We start from the raw sequence: 18,743 nt of genomic DNA, 5'->3' as shown, positions 1-18,743 counted from the left end.
ATGAGTGTCTCTCTGTGTCTTGTGTGTGTGTATTTCTCTCTCTGTGTGTGCCTGTGTGTATCTGTGTGTGTTTCTGCATGTGTGTGTGTTTGTATGTGTATGAGTGTCTCTCTGTGTCTGTGTGTGTATGTGTTAGATAGAGAGGGAGCATACCCCTGCATGGACATCACGTGTGTATGTCCCAGTAGAGGAGAAACCTCAAGGAAGCCCAAGCAGAGACTGGCCTGAGGGGAACCTGTTAACCACCAGTGGTAAAGTGCCCAGGTGATTATTCTAGGATGCGGGTTCTTCTCAAGTACCTGACTTTTCTGCTCTGTGGCTTGTGAGTGACACAGAGCGGATACCCTCCAAAATAAGACTAGGACCTAGACAAAGAATAGCACCCAGGTTTGTGGCAGAACTGGTTCCCCACAACAGGGCTCAGATGGGTCAGTAGGGTTTGGGCTGTCAGCATAGCCCATTCTGTCCCTTGTTGTGGGCCCCTTGGTGGGCTGTGCTGCTCTCAGAAGCCCTCTTTGCTGTGAATCAGTGCGACGACAGTGTCTGTGCAGGAGGTATGTGCTCAGCCTCTTTCCAGGAGAGGTGCTTAGGGAACTGATAGGATTGTGACAAGTTTGGGGCTCTCAGGATGAGGGGAGTCCTGTCCTGGGTCAGAGGGGTTCAGCTGACACAGCTATTTGTAGCAGTCTCTCAGGAAACTCATAATAAGCCATCATGACCTCAGGGCTCCGGGGTCCCAAGCAGGGTCTCTAACTGAGGATTGTTCTAGAACATATTCTCAGCCCCTTTGAGACACTCACTGCCCTTCTTGACTGTAGAACCTCAGCTCACTGAAGGACCTGGAGTTCTGTGCATGCTCAGTGACACTGTTAGATCCATTCAAACCGAGATGTAATAGATGCATGATGAAGTAGGTTCTAAAAATTCACATTTTAGATCCACTGAAGTCTTAGTCTAGAGGTGCCCATCTTCTGAGACTTCACATCTAACTCTGTCCGTGGCAAAGGATGAAAGGTACCTTTCTATATCATGGGCCCAAATAAATTATGCAGAATTCTAGAAAGAGTAATTGTCCTTCCTGGGTTCTTACCCTGGTGTTAGGCCTGGATGTAGGCAGCCAGTGTGGTATGCTGGATGCAGAATTTAAGAGCACTCACTGTCTTAGTTAACTTTTATATTGCCATGAAGAGGCAGAATAACTTGGCAACTTATAAAAGGATGCACTCAATTGAGGCGTGGCTTACAATTTCAGAAAGCAAGAGTCTATGGCCGTTATGGCAGGGAGCACAGCAGCAGGTGTGATTCTAGAGGAGAATCTGAGAGCTTACATCATGATCTGAAGGTTGGAAGCAGAGATCCAGAGACTGGGCCTGGCGTGGGCTTTTAAAGCCCCAAAGCACTCCCCCCAACGTCCTTCCCAAAACAGTTACACAAGCTCTAGACCAAACATTCAAATATATGAGCCAATTGGGGGGGGGATGCTGTTTCATTCAAACCACCACACACGTCTACTCCCAAAGCTATGCACTATGTCTTGGGTACTTTTCTACCCCATCTCTTGGTCTGATTTCCTTAGAGAGAAGGAAGATTATGGGTTGATCTGGTATTGCCATTTCCTGGTTCTGAGCAATACTGAGAGAGTTAAGGATGAGTTAAGTGCCTCAGGAACCTAGAAGGAACCAGGAGCCAGAACCCAGGCTGCTGCTTATCCATACCCACTTTTGAAAATTATCCTTGCTATGTAGACTCCCCTGGCACCAACAGTTTCTTTTGCACGTGTGTGAAAATTTTTTTTTCGAGACAGTGTTTCTTTGTGTAGCCTTGGCTGTCCTGGAACTCACTCTGTAGACAAGGCTGGCTTCGAACTCAGAAATCCGCCAGTGCTGAGATTAATCCAGAAAGTGCTGGGATTAAAGGTGTGCGCCACCACCGCCCTGGAAATGTATGGTGGTGCAGGGCTCTTAGCCCCGTGGCTTTCCATCTACCCTCTACTATATGGCCTTGAGTTTTTCTAAAACCAAGAACACAGGTCATCGAGGCTGCTGCTGTGGAGTTCTTCCACGGGGTACCATTCCATCCACGAGCACAGGTTACTGATGTAGGTAACGCCCAGGGACTCATTCTTAACACGTGCCATGTAGGCTGGTGCTGTAGAGTTCTTCCATGGCGTACCATTCTATCCACGAGCACAGGTTACTGATGTAGGTAACGCCCAGGGACTCATTCTTAACACGTGCCATGTAGACTGGTGCTATAGAGTTCGTCCACGGCGTACCATTCCATCCACGAGCACAGGTTACTGATGTAGGTAACGCCCAGGGACTCATTCTTAACACGTGCCATGTAGACTGGTTTGTGCCCCAGGGTGGGCCTGTGTCTCCACTACAGTCAAGATGCAGATCATGAATGGTTACCTAGTCCTAATCCAAACACTCTACATCTCCAATAAGCATTGTTGAACCTGCTTAGAACCTGTTCTGGACACCCCAGAACTGAGGTTGTATCCTCTTTAGAAGGCTTTGTCCCCCGACCATGATCCCCCTCTCTGCTTCCTTCATTTCCAGGAGACATCTGCTTTGTCGTTGCTGAGCTGAACGAACACTTGGCTTGACTTCTTTACTCTTGAGGGTAGACTTGCCAGTGTCAGCATGGTGTCTTCCTTTCTGGGCACAGCTGGCATGGGCGTGTGACCTATGACCTTATGCCATGGTTTGGGGATGCAGAATGAAGTCAGAATATTCCTGTAGCCACTTGGAAGGACCCTGAGGGAACAATGAGTTGAAGAGACTGGTCTGATCCTCCTGAGGGAGGTGCCAGCTAAGGCCTGTCGTTGCCTTTAGGAGAGGTCTCCCCTCCCAGCAGTGAGGATCACCCATAGCGTCTCCAGGCCCTATCAGGGTGCTCCAGGGATCTCTCAGAACCTCCACCTGATGCTTACTGAGCATGTGGTTAGGGGCTTCTCACACCCTTCTGTTTCCCCTTTCTTTCAGAACCCTCCAGGCAGAAGGCAATAAACTTGTAGAGGGCTGATCTGCATAGACTGCAAGGGCCTGTTTTCAGGGTTCCCCACCATTACCTGTGCTCACATACACACATGCTCACACAAAGCCGTCATGTGCCCACACCTCTGTACACACATACAAACACACACACACACACAAGTGCACACGTGCACATGTATACACGCAGGCACACACACACGTGGGCACACATGCATATATACACACAGGCAAACACGCACATGCATGCATGTGTACATACACATACACACACACACACACACACACACATTCTGCCCTGATTGCCTGCTTGATGGGTAGAAGCACTTCCATTGCCATCACTGCCCTGTGTGACTGTCACACTGCCTGCTCCAAGCCTTGAAGCAAGATGACTTCTCCTTTAAACCCAGCCTCACAATAAAACAGGAACTGTAGCAAGAGATCCATCGACTGAGAAAATTCCTCAGGCTCCCTCTGGATACTGATTAAGGTTTAAATCTGCCTGTTGGTGGTAGGACAGCCAGTGATCACCCTTTAGAGATGTTCCTGGCATGTCTGATGCAAAGCCCCAGCCTGGGGGAATACCATGCCAGGCCCTCTGCTGCTGGTTGATACTAAAGTTTAACAAACTGTCCCAGAGTCCAGCATGTGAGCACACTGTTTGCTGTCTCACTGTCTTTGTCTCTGTTTCCATTTGTCTCTCTGTCTCTGCTTCTGTTTCCCTGTCCCTGCCTGTCTTGTTCTCTGTATCTCTGTCTTTGTCTCTGTCTCCATCTACCTATCTCTTGCTTCTGTTTCTCTGTCTCTGTCTGTATTGTTCTCTGTCTGTCTGTACTTCTGTCTCTTTGTCTCTGTTTCTGTCTCTCTGTCTCTGCTTCTGTCTCCTTCTGTGTCTGTCTCTGTCTGTCTCTCTGCCTTTGTTTCTATTTCCATCTGTCTCTCTGCTTCTGCTTCTGTCTCTGTCTCTGTCTATCTTTCTATGACTGTCTGTCTGTCTGTCTGTCTGTCTCTCTATGTTTCTCTGTCTCTGCCCTCCCACCCCCTCTCGTTTTTCTAGGCCTTGGCTTCCTATCCTTGTTTCCTATCCTATCCTTCCTATCCTTCAGTGAGGTTTCCGAAGAGACATGGCTGTGTTCTCAGTGAGGGGACAGAAAGCCCCCTCATGTGAGGTCAGAAGAGACCCAACACTAACACCCAGGTTGTGTAGAATCCAAAGCAGAGTAGAGGGAGGAGTTCCCAGCCAATGATGCTTCCCTGCTTCTGGGGAGGAGTTGAGGTCTGATCCCCACCACAGGGTCATGATGGTCACTGGAACATTGGTTGGCATGATGCTTAGAGGGACTTGGTGTGGCATTCACTAGGAACAGGCTCAGCTGGAGCCCAGGGCACCCCACAGGTGCTTCTAGGATAAAGAGCAGAGGTAGCTATGGCTTAGAGCCATTGCCTCCAGGTCCAGCTAACACTGTTCCCTGTACCCTCCCCTCCACATTTAACATTTTATGAACGATAGCCCAGCCAAGAATCCCCAGCACAAAGCCATTGCAAGGCCCAAACAAAGACTGCAGACCTCCTGACCAATCAGTGACACAATCACAAAGTGCCTATGACCTTGGGCACTGCTCCTCTATCTGGATGACAGCATGGTCTGGAAAATGCATCTGCCATCCCAGCTGCCTAGACTGGAGTAAAGGAACCCACTCTGGGAGCTTGGCTGTCCACCCTGCAGAAGGGGGAGCTTTTACCTCCGAGGACATCTTACCTGGAGCTCATGAGAAGGAAAGACTGGTCTCTAAGTTGGACATAAGACTCCTCACTTCCCTCCAAAACTGAGTGACTCATGCCTAGCTCCTTTAAAACAGGGGACTGGTTCTTCAGGGCCTCAGGAGCCCTTCTGGCATCCTCCCTCAAAATCTCCTCTCATTAGGCCTCCTGGACCCTCAGTGCCCACTCATGAACCAAGCTCTCGCCCAGTGCAGGGGAGAGGACAGCAAAATGGAAAGAAGGAAGCTGTCACTTAACCTCATGACCACCTGGGCACAGGAGGCTGGGCTGGGGCACAGGCCTACCTCTAATCGGCAGGAAACACTGCCTTCTCTCCAGCTGTTGGCTGGGCCTCCAGTTAGGGCCATTCTTAAAGTTGATGGTTTCTGTGAGTAGGTGAGAGGTTTGAGGAAGTAGAACTCAAACTGAAAAAAAAGGAAAGAAAAAGAAATAGCGTTGAGGTGGCCATACACCGGATGGGGACATTGCCGTCCTTGAACCTGTCAGAGTTCCCAAAGTCTTCCTTTGCTTCTTAGCCATTCTGGAGGGCAGATGGCATCAGCGCCCCGAAAGAGTTAAGGAACACTTCATGGGGAACATGGGCTTCCAGCAGGACTTTGTTTGTGAGCTCTGTGCAGTTACGAGTTCCGAATAATAAGGTGGCTTGTTAATTACCCCCCCTTCTAATTTACCTTTCTGCCTCACACAGGCACCAGGAAGGTTTACGGGGGTGTTCTTTCAAACCTAAACAACACCAGGCTTTGGGCGGAGGGAGCTGCACTGCCTTCATGTTGCTGAGTCCCTGAAAGGATCCCACCAGCCAATTAAAAAGGAACCGTTGCCCACTTAAAACATAGTCATTACTTCTGTGAATGCTGCTAAATTAAATAAGTGTTATCGGCATGATTTTTTTTTTCCTCCTGAGACTTCAGTTTCTTTTGAAAGAAAACATTTTGTTACTTCCCCAGCCGGTTTGTTTGTAGCCAACGTGGGGAATCTGAAATCGTTTTTTTCCCTTCGTACTTGAAAAGTTCTTGTCTCCCTAGAGGCTTGTGTTTCACTAGCCAGTGTCAAGGAGCAGGGATGGGCGGGCATGGGACATGGCTCCTGGGTGACTTCCACAGGCCAACAGACCAGTGGCAGGACAGAGCTGACCTGGGAGATTTGGGACAGGGGTCAGCCCCCTGAGCAAGGAGCCATTCTGTGAGCCTCCCCGCTCCTCTGGCTTTCTGCACTGACTGAGGTCAAGTTCTCGGTACAGAAAAAGTGTCCATTTTAAAGCAAGCAACTCGGTGGCTCTTAGCACACTTTCCTGTGTTGTGCAACCAACCTCTACCTCTGTCTAATTCTGAAACATTCTCACCACCCACAGGAGAATGGCCCCTATTAGCTGCCGCTACCCAGCCCCTCACAACCTTTACAGATCTGCCTCTTTCGGATGCTTTGAAGAATCACTGTGTTGGCCTTCCATTTTGCAGAATATGCTTTTAAAGTTTCAGCAGATGAATTGTGATCATTTCTAGTGACAAGACACAATGGTGTTTTCAACTGTGTACATACTGGAAAAATGAGCGAGCCTTTATGGGAATAGTGTGATTTACTTTGGGGGATGAGTCAAGATTTACAGGCTACAGTGTGATGTTTACAGTGTGAATGTGGGGGAGGGGCAGGGAAAGAGAAGACACTGGTCAGTGGGGACAAAGTCACAGCTAGAGAGGAAAAATGGATGCAGGTGTATCAGAATGGTTCGTAGTAATGTGCTGTGTGTTTCCAAATAGCTATAGGACAAGGCCCCAAGTGTTCTGGGCAGTTTGTATGCTTCTGAGGTCTGTCCCCATTCCAACAAGGTGGCCTTCATGCCCCTGGTAGATAGGCCCTGTTGTGGACAGAACACAGTCTGTCCATTTGCTTATTCATATTTCTGGGGCCTTGAGCTGGTCTGACCTTCTGGCTCTGTCAAGTCCTTGCTAGTTTCACTGTGTTTGTGGTGCTGTGGGTTAGCTGCTAGGAACTCCCATTTTCCTTTCCTCCTGATCTCTTCTTTGCCCTCTTAGACCCTTTCTGTCCAATGTCATCACAGCCTTCCTGTGCCAAGGTTCCTCTGTTATATTCATTTTGACATCAGCCTTTGGTTTCGACGGCCCCTAGAGAAAAGCCCATTCCCCACAGATAAGCTGGGGACCTCTTCCTTTTTCTCAGTCCTGTGACCTGCAGCTCAAGCACCATGCCTATGACTTCAACTATTCCTGACCTGCCTTGAGGTCACCAGGAATTTGCAGAAACCCTATTCAGGAGCTGACCAGTCCAGTGCAATGTCTGGAGTAACCTTGTGCCAGGGTAGCCATTTTTTTAGCAAATCTCACATGAACCCAACTTCTGAATTTTTCTTAAAAACATCCCAGTTCACCAGTCTCCGAGGCTACAGACAAGCATTGGAATGATTTCACGGCACGTGTTTCACCGTCCCCACGACAGCCTTGACTCCTCTGCCTCAGCTTTGCCTCTGCTTCTCCATAGCAGAACTGGGCAGTACATCCCCAGGTGGCTGCGGATGAACCTTCCACCTCTAACACATTGGGAAACAGTGAGCAAATGAGGGCCGAGCTGCCTGTAGCATGCCGGTCCCTCGAGGAGCCTGGTGGGATCTCCTCCCTGGGGAGCTGCTGGCACTGCATGCCCGCTACCAGGTTTAGGATGCTGCAGGGGTGGCATCGAGGGTAGCAGCTGGGTAGTAGCTGGAAGCCTGCTGGGCCTCTGGTGCCCTTTGGTTCCACAAGGGCCACATCCCCGGGGAGTCTCTGTTGTAGGAGCTGATGCCACTTTATCTCTTTAGGTGACGGTGACGTTGTAAATAATATGTATGAACCCGACCCGGACCTGCTGGCCGGCCAGAGTGCTGAGGAGGAGACCGAGGACGGTATCCTGTCCCCCATCCCTATGGGGCCACCGTCCCCCTTCCCCACCAGCGAGGACTTCACTCCCAAGGAGGGCTCGCCCTATGAGGCTCCTGTCTACATTCCTGAAGACATTCCAATCCCACCAGACTTCGAGCTGCGAGAGTCCTCCATACCAGGAGCTGGCCTGGGGATCTGGGCCAAGCGGAAGATGGAAATTGGGGAGAGGTTTGGCCCCTACATGGTGGCGCCCCGGGCCGCACTGAAGGAGGCCGACTTTGGATGGGAGGTGAGTGTGCCCAGTCTGAGCATGATTGATCGTGGCCATTTATCTTGTGTTCAATCTATTTATAAAGCTGGTGCAGCCACTGCCCCAGGCAGGAGGCTCAGTCTATTGGAGAAAGAGAGAGAGAGAGCATTCGAATGTCACATTTCCCAGGGTTATTTTATCCAGCAGCTTGCATGACGTGACTCAGAAAACATTGCAGTCCCCTCGGATGCCCATCAGCCCCGACGGCTGAGACACCCTCTTCCCGGAAATGTGTCTTTTATGAGCTCATATTTTAAAACATCTTGTGCCTCCTACTGGATGGAAGTGCTAACCCACCTGCACTGCAGGATAGTCGGATGTCCTAAAAGAAGCAGCTTAATGATAAGAGCTCCGTGCTATCTCTTCAGGCTGAGGCAACTTGCAAAGCAGGCCTGGTAGCCATGTAGCTCCCATAAACCCTACCGACAAGGCTCCTAATGGACCATGAGGGGATCTCATCCTCAGGTTTTCAAGCAGAAAAGCCTTGCTTATTTAAACTTTCTTATCATATCTCCACGGACCTTTCTGGGGGTGGAGTTCATGTGTGCTAACCTGCACAGAAGGTTTGAAGAGGATTGTGTGCTCCTTAGGTGAGTGAGTGTGAGCTTTGAACCAGAAGCTTTCAGAGGTGTCCACTCAGGCCATGAGGCACACTGACTGAGCCCTGCTTTGAGGGGGCTTGTCAAGGTGGCCTCGTGGGAACTAAGAGTGCCACAAAAAGCACCTTTTCCTGTAGGCCCCAGCCTTCCTGCAGCCCACAGGGCTGGTTTCCAGTGGTAGTTTTGGCTGGGAGCCTGCCTGGGTGGAAAGCAGGAATGTGAACCCAGATTCCTTTTGGTGTTTCACAACCTCCACAAGTGCCTGCACGGAGGTCAATGCCAGGAAGGGCCGATGGTCCAGGGGAGGAGAGAGCCTGCTCGCTTGTAGTCAACCCCTAACAGTGGGGCTGGGGGTGGGTGTCAGGTGGGACAAGGGTCTGCCTCTGCTCTTTCTGCCTCTCCCAGACTCTTGACAACCTTGTGAAAGTTTTAAAGCAGATTTGTAGGTTTTCTTTGTAGAGCGAGGAACGGCTTAAGGCCTGGCGTTCTCTCCCTGGCTGTTTGACAGCCTCCAAGCTTTGCTCACCCAGACTCCAAAGCTACCCAGAGACTGATGAAATGCTCTGTCATAGTGTCCTCTTGCAGACCCTGAGAAACTCTGCATACTCTGCCAAGTGCCAAGGATTTCCCTTTGTCCTGTCATGTGTAAAGCCTTTTGAGGGAGGTGGGTAGCGTGGAGATCCAAGGGAGTTGATGCATCTGCTGGTGGTACCTAGATAACATTCATATGCTATTCACATGTCCTAAAATCCTGGGGTTGAGTGTCTGGACCTCTGCTGTCTCCAAAAGCAGGTGGAGGGAGGTGTCTGGAGTCACAGGGTCTTGTTGGGTTCATCGTAGAGGGCAGTAGGCTTCTAATCTGGCGTGAGCCACCCTTACTTGCTCTTCAGAGGGTTTGGAGGGTCCAGGTGATACGCTGGGCTCACCAAATGGATGAAGAGATGGTGAGTTGGGCGTCAGCATGGTGGGGTCTGTAGCTCCAAAGTTGACTTGTCATGTCTCCAACCATCAGAAGGAACAGATGCAGGGTGTGGGACCATGGTTGAGATCTTCATGCCTGACTGGCAGGGCCAGGGAACCAGATAAGGCAGGAGAGGAGGGGTCTAGAATCCCATCCCTCCCGTGGGCCCATACTGTGTTCTGTGGCCCGCTGAGGAGTGCTTTTAAACAGCATGGTATCTGAACACCTTGGGCTCAGTTGAATTTGGCTTTGGGGTGGGGGTGGGGGAGTCACTCCCCCACTCCCTGCTGCTGCACCAGAGAGGCAGTTGGAGGGTGTTTGTTTAAGGCACTTAAAGATCTTCATTATTTAATCAGTAGGCTAGCTTTCAGATGCTTGGAGGGTAAACAAACCTTACAGGTAACAGGTAGTTCTTTGGATGACCTTGAAGTGACTTTGTTCTTGTCTGCTCTGTGGCTGATACAGGTTTCTGTTTGATTTTGGTTTTTAGAGAAGTGCCCCATATCATAGTGGTTCCCTGGGTGCCAGGCCTGGTACAGGCTGTCGCTATCGCTCCTTGGAGCCTGTTGACTTTCCAAGTACTATTTACAGTCCATGTAGGTGCTTAAGAGTAAGAGGTAGGGTGTGTGTATGTGTGTCTGTGTGTGTGGTGTGTGTGCTTGCATGTGTGTGTATGTGTATGTGTGTGCATGTGTGTGGTGTGTGTGCTCACATGTGTATGTATGTGTGTGTGGTGTGTGTGTGATGTGCAGTGTGTGTGCATGTGTGTGTGGTGTGTGTGCTCGCATGTGTGTGTATGTGTGTGTGTGCATGTGTGTGGTGTATATGCTCGCATGTGTATGTATGTGTGTGTGGTATGTGTGCGGGTGTGTGTGGTATGTGCAGGGTGTATGTATGTGTGTGTGGTGTGTGCAGTGTATATGGTGTGTGTGCATGTGTGTGTGGTGTGTGCAGCGTGTATGGTGTGTGCAGTGTGTGTGCATGTGTGTGTGGTGTGTGCTCGCATGTGTGTGTATGTGTATGTATGTACGTGTGTGTGGTGTGTGCAGTGTGTGTGTATGTGTGTGGTGTGTATGCTCGCATGTGTATGTATGTATGTGTGTGTGATATGTGTGCGTGTGTATGTGGTGTGTGCAGTGTGTGTGCATGTGTGTGTAGTGTGTGTGTGCGTGCACTTGTGCATGTGGTGTGGGTGCACGTGTGTACATGTGTGTGCACATGTGTACGTGAACACATTTCTGTCTTTGTTTCTGCAGAGAGCTTTGTCCCATGGTGGTGACCTGACCTCTGCTTTTCGAGAGGGTGCTTAGTGATAGCTGCCCCCAGGCCAATGCTCTGAAACAGAGTTCTAGGCTCACCTGAGCCACTTCATCTCCTATTTCTGTGACCCCTTTCTGGGCACTGTGTCCTTCGGTAGTTTGGCTGAGTAGCTACTTGTGTTCTTGGGATTGAATTATTGAAGCCACTGGCAGAACTGGAATGGAAGCCACTGCTGTCCAGGGAGAAAAGAGGAGGCTCTTGGGAAGCAGGTGGGCATTCTCAGTTCTAGGGGCCAAGGATTCAGTCAGCAGTAGGTTCTGTTGAGTTCTACAGGCTGAGTCATCTGGGCTCAGGACAGTGCTGAGACCCCTTCTCTCCGTATAGCTTTAGTATAATTTTTCAATGTGTGAACTATACTTTTTTTCATGGACCATACACTGTTTCTCTGTCTCCCTCAAAGTATGGTGGTAGCTCAGCAGATCCAGTGAGTTCTGGTGGCCCTCCTCGCTTTTCCTAACTTAGCCTACATGCTTTATCTCCTGATCAGGGTTCAGGGAAAAAAAGAAAAGCAAAACCCCGGACCCAGGGCCCAGATCTTTCCCTAGTCCTGAGAAAGAGGCCTTCTGTTAACTACCCCAGGCACTTATACCAGGTGGCCTGGCCCACCAGCCACTCTGTTACCTCTGTGAGTCCAGAGAGAGAGGCTACCAGAAAGTGTTAACGTGCAAGAGTGTGGAAGGCTGGGGTCCCCAGTCAGGCTCAGGCTGGTCTGAGCCATGCCTGGGTGTGATCTCAGAATGGCCTCAGATTACATACGTAATTCAGCCTCACCCTCATAATTAAGTTCTGTGAATCAGAGTAATTGAATTTTGCGATCATTAACGTGGTACTCATTTGCTGCAAGAAAGTAAGCCCTGACATTGGAGCAGAAATGACAGATGAAAGCCAAGGAGGGTCCGTTCTGTTTGGCTTCCCTGAGGATTGGCCCAGGAGTGGGGTGCACCAGTCTGTGGTCAGGCTGCACTTCAGAGCTCGGGTCCTTCAGAGGGGACTACAAACAGGAGGAGTGACCCTGTGGTCCTCTGGTGGGCAGTTGAGAATGGAGGTCAGAGCTATCTTTGTAGCATCACTTGGGATGCTGTGGTATTGAGGCATGGCTGGTGTGAGGTGACTGTGGAGGAAAAAGTTCTCTGTACGTGAGTCAGGCTAGTACGACGACACAACACATGGACCAGACAGTGACATATGAGGGGCTTTGACTTGACTCACTGTCCTGGCAGGGGTTCGCTCCCACCCCAGATATACTCTCCTTTGATGGAGCAGAGCTAGAACTGCAGCAGCGAAGCCTGCCTCTCTGGATGCTCACCTGGGACTCGAAGCCCATCCCTCTGTCTAGAGCTGGCCCTGGAGACTTTCCCTCTCTTTCTTGCTCATGTGTGTATTGGAGATCTCCATTGTCTCTAAAGCCCCCCTCCCTGAGTGCTTTGGGACCATCAGAGTGACTCACAGTCAGTTTGGAAAGAAACATGTCTGATGTATGTCCTGGGCCTGGGTGATGGGTCTGTCTGAAGGTGTGGGCGTGGTGTCAGCACCTGGACACCCTGTGGAATCTGTCCCTCAATGAGGTGGTTTCACAGAAGGGCTCCTCCATCTGGCCACCATCCCCCCCACGCTTTGCCCTGCTAACTGACACGAAGCTTGCACTCGCCCTCCTGTGGGAATAAATCACCCCGTCATTGCATTTTATTGCCCCGGGGTCTGCAGAAGCAATGATTTTGATCATTTGTTGAGTAAATTATGACATTTATCACTGTGCTATTTATTTTGCTAATTAAGAGATGGCTGCTGTGACAGCCCAGAGGGATGGGGCTGTGGATGGGCTGCTCAGCAGCCACCTGCCCCAGGCAGGGTCTGCAGCTGTGTGCCAGAGCCCGCTGGGTACCTGGGGAGGAAGTGGAGACAGGCTTGTCGCTGACGTTGATCGTACTTCCCTGGAGTTAGACTAGGTTCTAGTCGAGGATGTCTCCAGATAGTCGCTCTGCGATTGTGTTGACATGGTTGTCACTCCAGAAAGTCTCTTTCTGAGATTGGGTTGAGCCTGTGATTGACACGCAAACATCATCTGCTGAATGAATGTGTCTCCCAGTGTTTAAGAGGTGTTAATGTGAACTGATGGAGTTTCAATCATCTCAAGAATTTACTCAAGTGGGCTGCTTCAGTCCCTGGAGTGAGGGTTTGAATATTAATGCATGCATTCATTTGTTCAATCAACAAACAGGCCAAGGTAACAAGATACTCTGGGGAATCAGGAGATATTCTGGAGCCTTGACCTGCCCCGTTCCTCCCTCTGTGCCACAGTCTGGGGGTCTTCTGCCAGTTCCTTCATTGGAGAGGGTCAAGATTTACTGATCACTTTCATGGACCTCCTGGTTCCTCTAATGACCAGAGAGGTCAGGGCTGGAAGACCCTGTGGGTGTAAGCCACCTGCTGTGAGATTCTGAGAAACTTCTGTACATTTAACGTGAGCTTATCACTCCAGACACCAGCCAGGAATGTAGCTCTATTGGAGGAAAGTAATATACACTTGTATAAATATGTGTTAGCATTCTTGCTTATTGCAGGGACTCTTGGCCTTTCTCTTCCTGAGGGTGGAGAATGAGCAGTGTTAAGTTTGGGGGCCAAAATAGTGGGATGGCGGTATGGGAGAGTAGTCTGACTGTCATCGTTTCACACAGTGTGGCCTTAGCCTCTAAGGCCCCTCTGGGATGAAGGTCTTGTAAGAGACTGTTAAAGCCGCTGTGACTTAGCACTAAATGGCTGTACCAAGAACGAGCTTCTCCAAACACTGAGCACATGCACGCAGGAACCCAAACGCTGAGTCTAAAATCAGCCCCGTAGCAGGAGAGATAAATAGGTGGGTTTGCCAGTTCTCAGAGAGTGGCCTGGCCTGCGGGGACAGGGGCACTGAAATCTCACCCAGAACCCAAGCTAGGGTCCTGAGTTCAGCTTCAAAGTTTCCAGAGACAGCGACCTTTGTCCTCTCTCCTTCAACCTTCACAGACCCTCACATGAAGCCTTTTTTCTCCTTGGACTTGCCCACAGACAGAGGCATCTCTCTCACAGCATAGCTGTATTTTAGGGGGATCTTCCTCTTAGCCTAGCTGTGCTTCAGGGGGTACCTGCTACTTCCTGTTTAGTGTTAAAGTCCTGGCATTGGGCTCTGACCACTCAGCGTGGGGATCACTTGTATTTCTGCCTGCCCTGCCTGGCCTTGGCTACTTTGGGAGACCCAGCTCAGGATATTGGGTTGGGGTGCCGTGGGAAGTGGTATCACTATGAACTCTGAGCAGAATTCTGAGTTCAAATCCTATAATGATCCCATCCTTCAGGTTCTGGATCAATACTGATCTTGGAGATAGGGGAAGTCTTGGGAACACCCTCCCACCAGGCTTGTGTATTCCTGCCAGCAAACACCCCTCCTTCAGCAGCCGCGTGCTTGGCCTGAACTACCCAATTGGATGGTCTCTCACAATGACGGACTTGAGCAAAGGAATTGTGGGTCAGGTGGGTGGCTAAGGGATGTATCCTTTTAAGGGTTTATCTTGGTGAAAAAGGCCACGTGAGAAATGTCCTTCCCGAGTCTCAGAAGGGAGCTGTCATAGCTCTGGAAGCAGTGAGCTCCCTCTGATGATGGAATCATTGGAGCTACCAGGAATCAGCCTGCCCTTTCTGATTCCATAATGGGTACAGGAGAAATGGAGTTTAGAGACCCATGCGTGAAGCCCCTGACTGTCCCAGAGCAGCCCACAAGTGCAGTGCTGGCCCAAGACCTTCTGGACAAAGAGATCCACTGAGTCACCATGTGCTTTTGAACAAGATCTGTAGATGTGTACAGCAACATTTAGGGCAGGCAGGGCAGACAGTGGAGACGGTCAGCTTGAGAAGGAGGCAGCTTACAGACTCGTTGGCCTTGTCTGAATCACCACATCCTTCCCAAGCAGCCCTGAGAGAGTGGAATGCCCTCTCTGGCTAGAACCTCATGTGATTCCCTCCTGAGCACCAGAGTTCTTCTGATTCTACAGGGGGTGAGCAGATACACACACACCTTCCAGCTTTGCTATTACCAGCTATCACCAAGCTGCCTGCTCCAAAGCAAGGCTGGGATGTCCTGGGCCAACTGGTCAGCAGGCTGATGTCTGGAACTGTATGTAGCTGCAAGGCCTTCAGCCTCTCAGTCTTACCAGGGTCTGGGATGGCAGAAGACACAAGCTGGACACAGACAAAGTATCTATGCAGCTCGCCCAAGAGTGAGTGGACCCATCTTAGGGATGAGGCATACCCATTCCAGCTGAGTTTGCAAAGAAGGATTTGGGGGTGACAAGTTAACACATGAGCCTCTGAGGGTGAGGGATGTCCCTTGGAGTTCCTCTTAAGTATCTTGGCCTCAGAACTGAAGTATAGGCCCATGACTCTCACCTGACTGCTTTCTGGTATCACCTGATCACAGCCAGCAACACAGGAACCCAGGCCCACTCCAGGTAGGAGCTGGTTATCCCTGTCTGTCAGGAACATCTGGGGTTAAGACTCAGAGTCCTCATAGTCATCCAGTGACAGAGCTTGTGACAGCACCCAGAGATTATAATCCTCAGTCAAGGTCCAGAACAACTGACCCAGGAAGGGAGAGGGGACGTCCCTTCTCATATGTCACGTCCCACCAGGAGGCCCAGCATGAGGATGTCTGTGGCAGGGTGTGTTCTATGCACCCAGTATAGAGGCCATGAGGAGCTCTGAGGGAGGACAGTGAACAGCAGACAGCACTGAATTGCTCCTCGGACATTCTGCTCCCGGGAACAGGCAGTTTGGGGAATTACTGGTTCTGTGTTAGTTCAGGAAAGACCAGCACACAGCACGCTGCCTTCCATACACACTCACGCGGGCTCACACTCCTGGAAACACTCAGACACAGGTGGGCACACACACATACTTAGGTACTTCCACGAGCAGGACATACTCGCCCTGTACTGCAGAGGTTCTGAAATTCTGCCTCCCCACACAGGGATGTCATGAACCTCTCACTCTTGCGAGCTGTGGGGCAGGCACTCTGATCCTCCCTTCAGCTCTTGTTCTGATTTGTTCCATGGTTCTCACCCCTGAAGGCATTATACAATGTGAGTTCTGAGCAGTGGGTTCTGGGCGTCGAGAACAGCAAGGGCCTGCTGTCCCTGGGATGGCTACACACTGTATAGAGCTGCAGTTCTCAACCTTCCTCATGCTGTGACTCTTGGATGCAATTCATCATGTTGTGGTGACCCCAACCATAAAGTTATTTTCACTGCTATTTCATATCTGTAATGTTGCTACTGTTATGAATTTTGATGTAAATATCTAATAGGCAGGACATTTGATACGTGACCCCTGTGACGGGGTCATTCAACTCCTAAAGGGATCATGACCCACAGATTGGGAACCCCTGCTCTGGGGCTTTTAAATGGTGGCTTCTGACTAATCGAAAACCCAGGGTCATCTTCTGATTATGCTTGTCTTCTCTGGCCCCAGAATTTTGCAGTGTTTTGCCTTCTGTCTAGCACTTCACACAGCCTTGATGCTGGGCAGCTTCTCTTTGTCTAGTGGCTGGAGTGAGTTACTGAGACTAAGGCATGCCATGGGCTTTTCTTCCCAGTGACAGTTAGGACTGTGGAGGCAGATGAAACACCCAGAACTACTGAAGGCACCGCTGAGCAATCCCATCCAGGCAGACACCATGGAACAAGCACCCAGATCATGCAATGGTGCCTTAGGGAGCCCTTCCCAGCCTCAGCCCACTACAGCTCATTCAGGAAGAGCTAAACTCAAGACCCCCTCAAAGTCTAGGGAGAAAGCCACATATGGCCATCACTCAAGGACCACTGTGGGACCCAGTTGGCAAACTTCCCCGCGTCTCCCGAGCACACTGACAGCAGCCCCACATTTTCAGGCCAGGAATGCCATGGAATCCTGTACTATCTTCGTCCCAGCTCTGAATCCGGGTATATAAGGAATTTTAGAGACAAGGAGAGAGAATGACTAAGAATACCTCCCCGGTGGCTCTCCCTCACTTCCTTAAGGGGTAATAACTGAGCCGCAACCCGGCAGAGGGCACTTTCTTTAAATAGAGTGCTCTGATTCACAGGAGAAAAAAGGGGAAATAAATGTTTTCTTTTCATATTCGAGAGACATCCGCGAATGCCAACTTCTTAAATGGTATTTTGCCATCCGCCTTACACACACACACACACTACCCCAGTGACAGGCAGCGCCCATCCGGACTTTGGAATGCTGCCTGTGAGCTGATGTGTGGAAGTTTGGGGTTGAGGTGGAGGGGCAGTCCCAGTGGGAGGGGAGGACAGGATAGAGGAGAAGGTGAGCTGTTGGGGCTCAGCTCAATCTGTCTGTAGAACAGGACCTCTTGGCTCTTTCTGTCTCTCCTGTCTCCCACGTCCCTTATTTCCTTAAGGAAAATAAATAAAGACTGTGTGTACTAGTGAATGCTCACGAAGTCACCTGGGTTGGCTGTGCTTGGCGGGCTTGATGAGCTGGGCCATTGGTCTGCAAGTGGGCAGGAGCAGAGGCCCAGTCCTAACTTGGAACTCACTCATGGGGCACCTGCTCAGGCTCTCCTACCCAGGGTGCTCTCTCCTAGCAGCACTGTCATTAACACATGGCCGTCCTCCTTTGACTGGGAGGTCCAAGGCTGGGGGTCCAAGGAAGCCAAACCCGACAAGCCAGGCTGGAGTGGCTTGGCCACGTCCCTTCCTCCCCAATCACTGCCTTCCTCCCCTAGCTCCTGGAGCAGAAAGCTGACCTGCTGATATAAGGGGAGAAAGGAAAGACTGGGGGAGTGACCTGTGAGGAAGTGATGTAAGCCCACCGGGTGGTCTGACTCTGTGGGGTGGGGGGTGGGGGTCAGGAATGGAGAGGTGTGTGTGTGTGTGTGTGTGTGTGTGTGTGTGTGTGTGTGTGTAGGGGTGAGACCCAGGCTGAGCTGCCAGAGAGTCCAACTCTAAGTCCTGGCTCCTTGGGAGTCACTTTCTCCCCAGAGCCTTGATTTCCTCTCTTGTAAAGATAAGTCTTCTGTCCCTGCTCTAGGGACTGCAGCTGGGCCCATCGAAGACCACTTCATGCTCACGGTATCTGCGACATAGAATTCTTGAGACAACAGGGAGGGCCGAGTGTGAGGGTTCTACAGCAGCCTCCAGGATGCCCATGGCAAAGTTGGAACACTGCAGGGCACAGGGGTGTACTCAGGCAAGTCCTTGTAGGGCTCTGGCCCTGACAACCTGAAACATGCAGGGTGTAGACCCCCTGTCCCACACTCTTGGACTTTCTGAAGCAGTCTTTAGAGAATTTCCTGATACCTTCCCCATCCGGGGCACTTCTGGGATGCCACTTGTAGAAGTGTGCCTGCACTCAGTCCTGGGAATCTGTGAGTCAACAACAGCTGAGGAGTGAGTGGGCACTGGCCCCTGCCTTGGGTGCCTCTCTGCCAGTGACCTCTGCCTTGCCTCTCACATCCCTCCTGTATGGCCCTATAGCAGACCTGGCCCGTGGTGCGTGCTCGATCAACATGGTATCTGGTAATCTTGTAAATCTCTGTGTGCTGCTGGAATGGAGACAGAGAAGGCTTGAAGGGTGCTGCCGTGCCAGCCAGGTTTAACATAGACGCAACACTGGGTCTCAGTATGTACCCCAGTACATCCCCACAGGTATAGCCTAGGCTGCTCTGGGCTGCTCTGGGCTAACCCTTGAAGGCAGAAAGCAACTAGACCCCCAAGGCTGCAGAAACTGTACTATCAGTCATTTACACTGATTTCCCAGCCGAGTTTCATAAGAAGCAGGATGAGCCAGGAAGAGGGCGCTCCCTGGGCATCTCCCTAAGGAGCCCAAGCCATTGTGCTGATATCTGTCCCTTGTGATCCCCCC

At 50.8% G+C, this 18,743-nt stretch overlaps 1 protein-coding gene across 11 annotated transcripts in view; it reads left to right on the top strand.

Moving 5' to 3' along the window:
- The window catches only part of Prdm16 (PR/SET domain 16), a 319,906-nt gene that overhangs the window by 101,196 nt on the left and 199,967 nt on the right, over positions 1 to 18,743 (top strand). For all 11 annotated transcript variants that reach the window (XM_031379692.1, XM_031379691.1, XM_031379690.1 and 8 more), the window contains exon 2: positions 7,594 to 7,943. In XM_031379692.1, coding sequence (XP_031235552.1) covers positions 7,594 to 7,943 — 350 coding nt within the window. The remainder of the gene's footprint in view (positions 1 to 7,593; positions 7,944 to 18,743) is intronic.

Source organism: Mastomys coucha, unplaced genomic scaffold, assembly GCF_008632895.1.
Source record: "Mastomys coucha isolate ucsf_1 unplaced genomic scaffold, UCSF_Mcou_1 pScaffold18, whole genome shotgun sequence".
NCBI lineage: Eukaryota > Metazoa > Chordata > Mammalia > Rodentia > Muridae > Mastomys > Mastomys coucha.
This window is presented reverse-complemented; position numbering and strand designations above follow the sequence as displayed.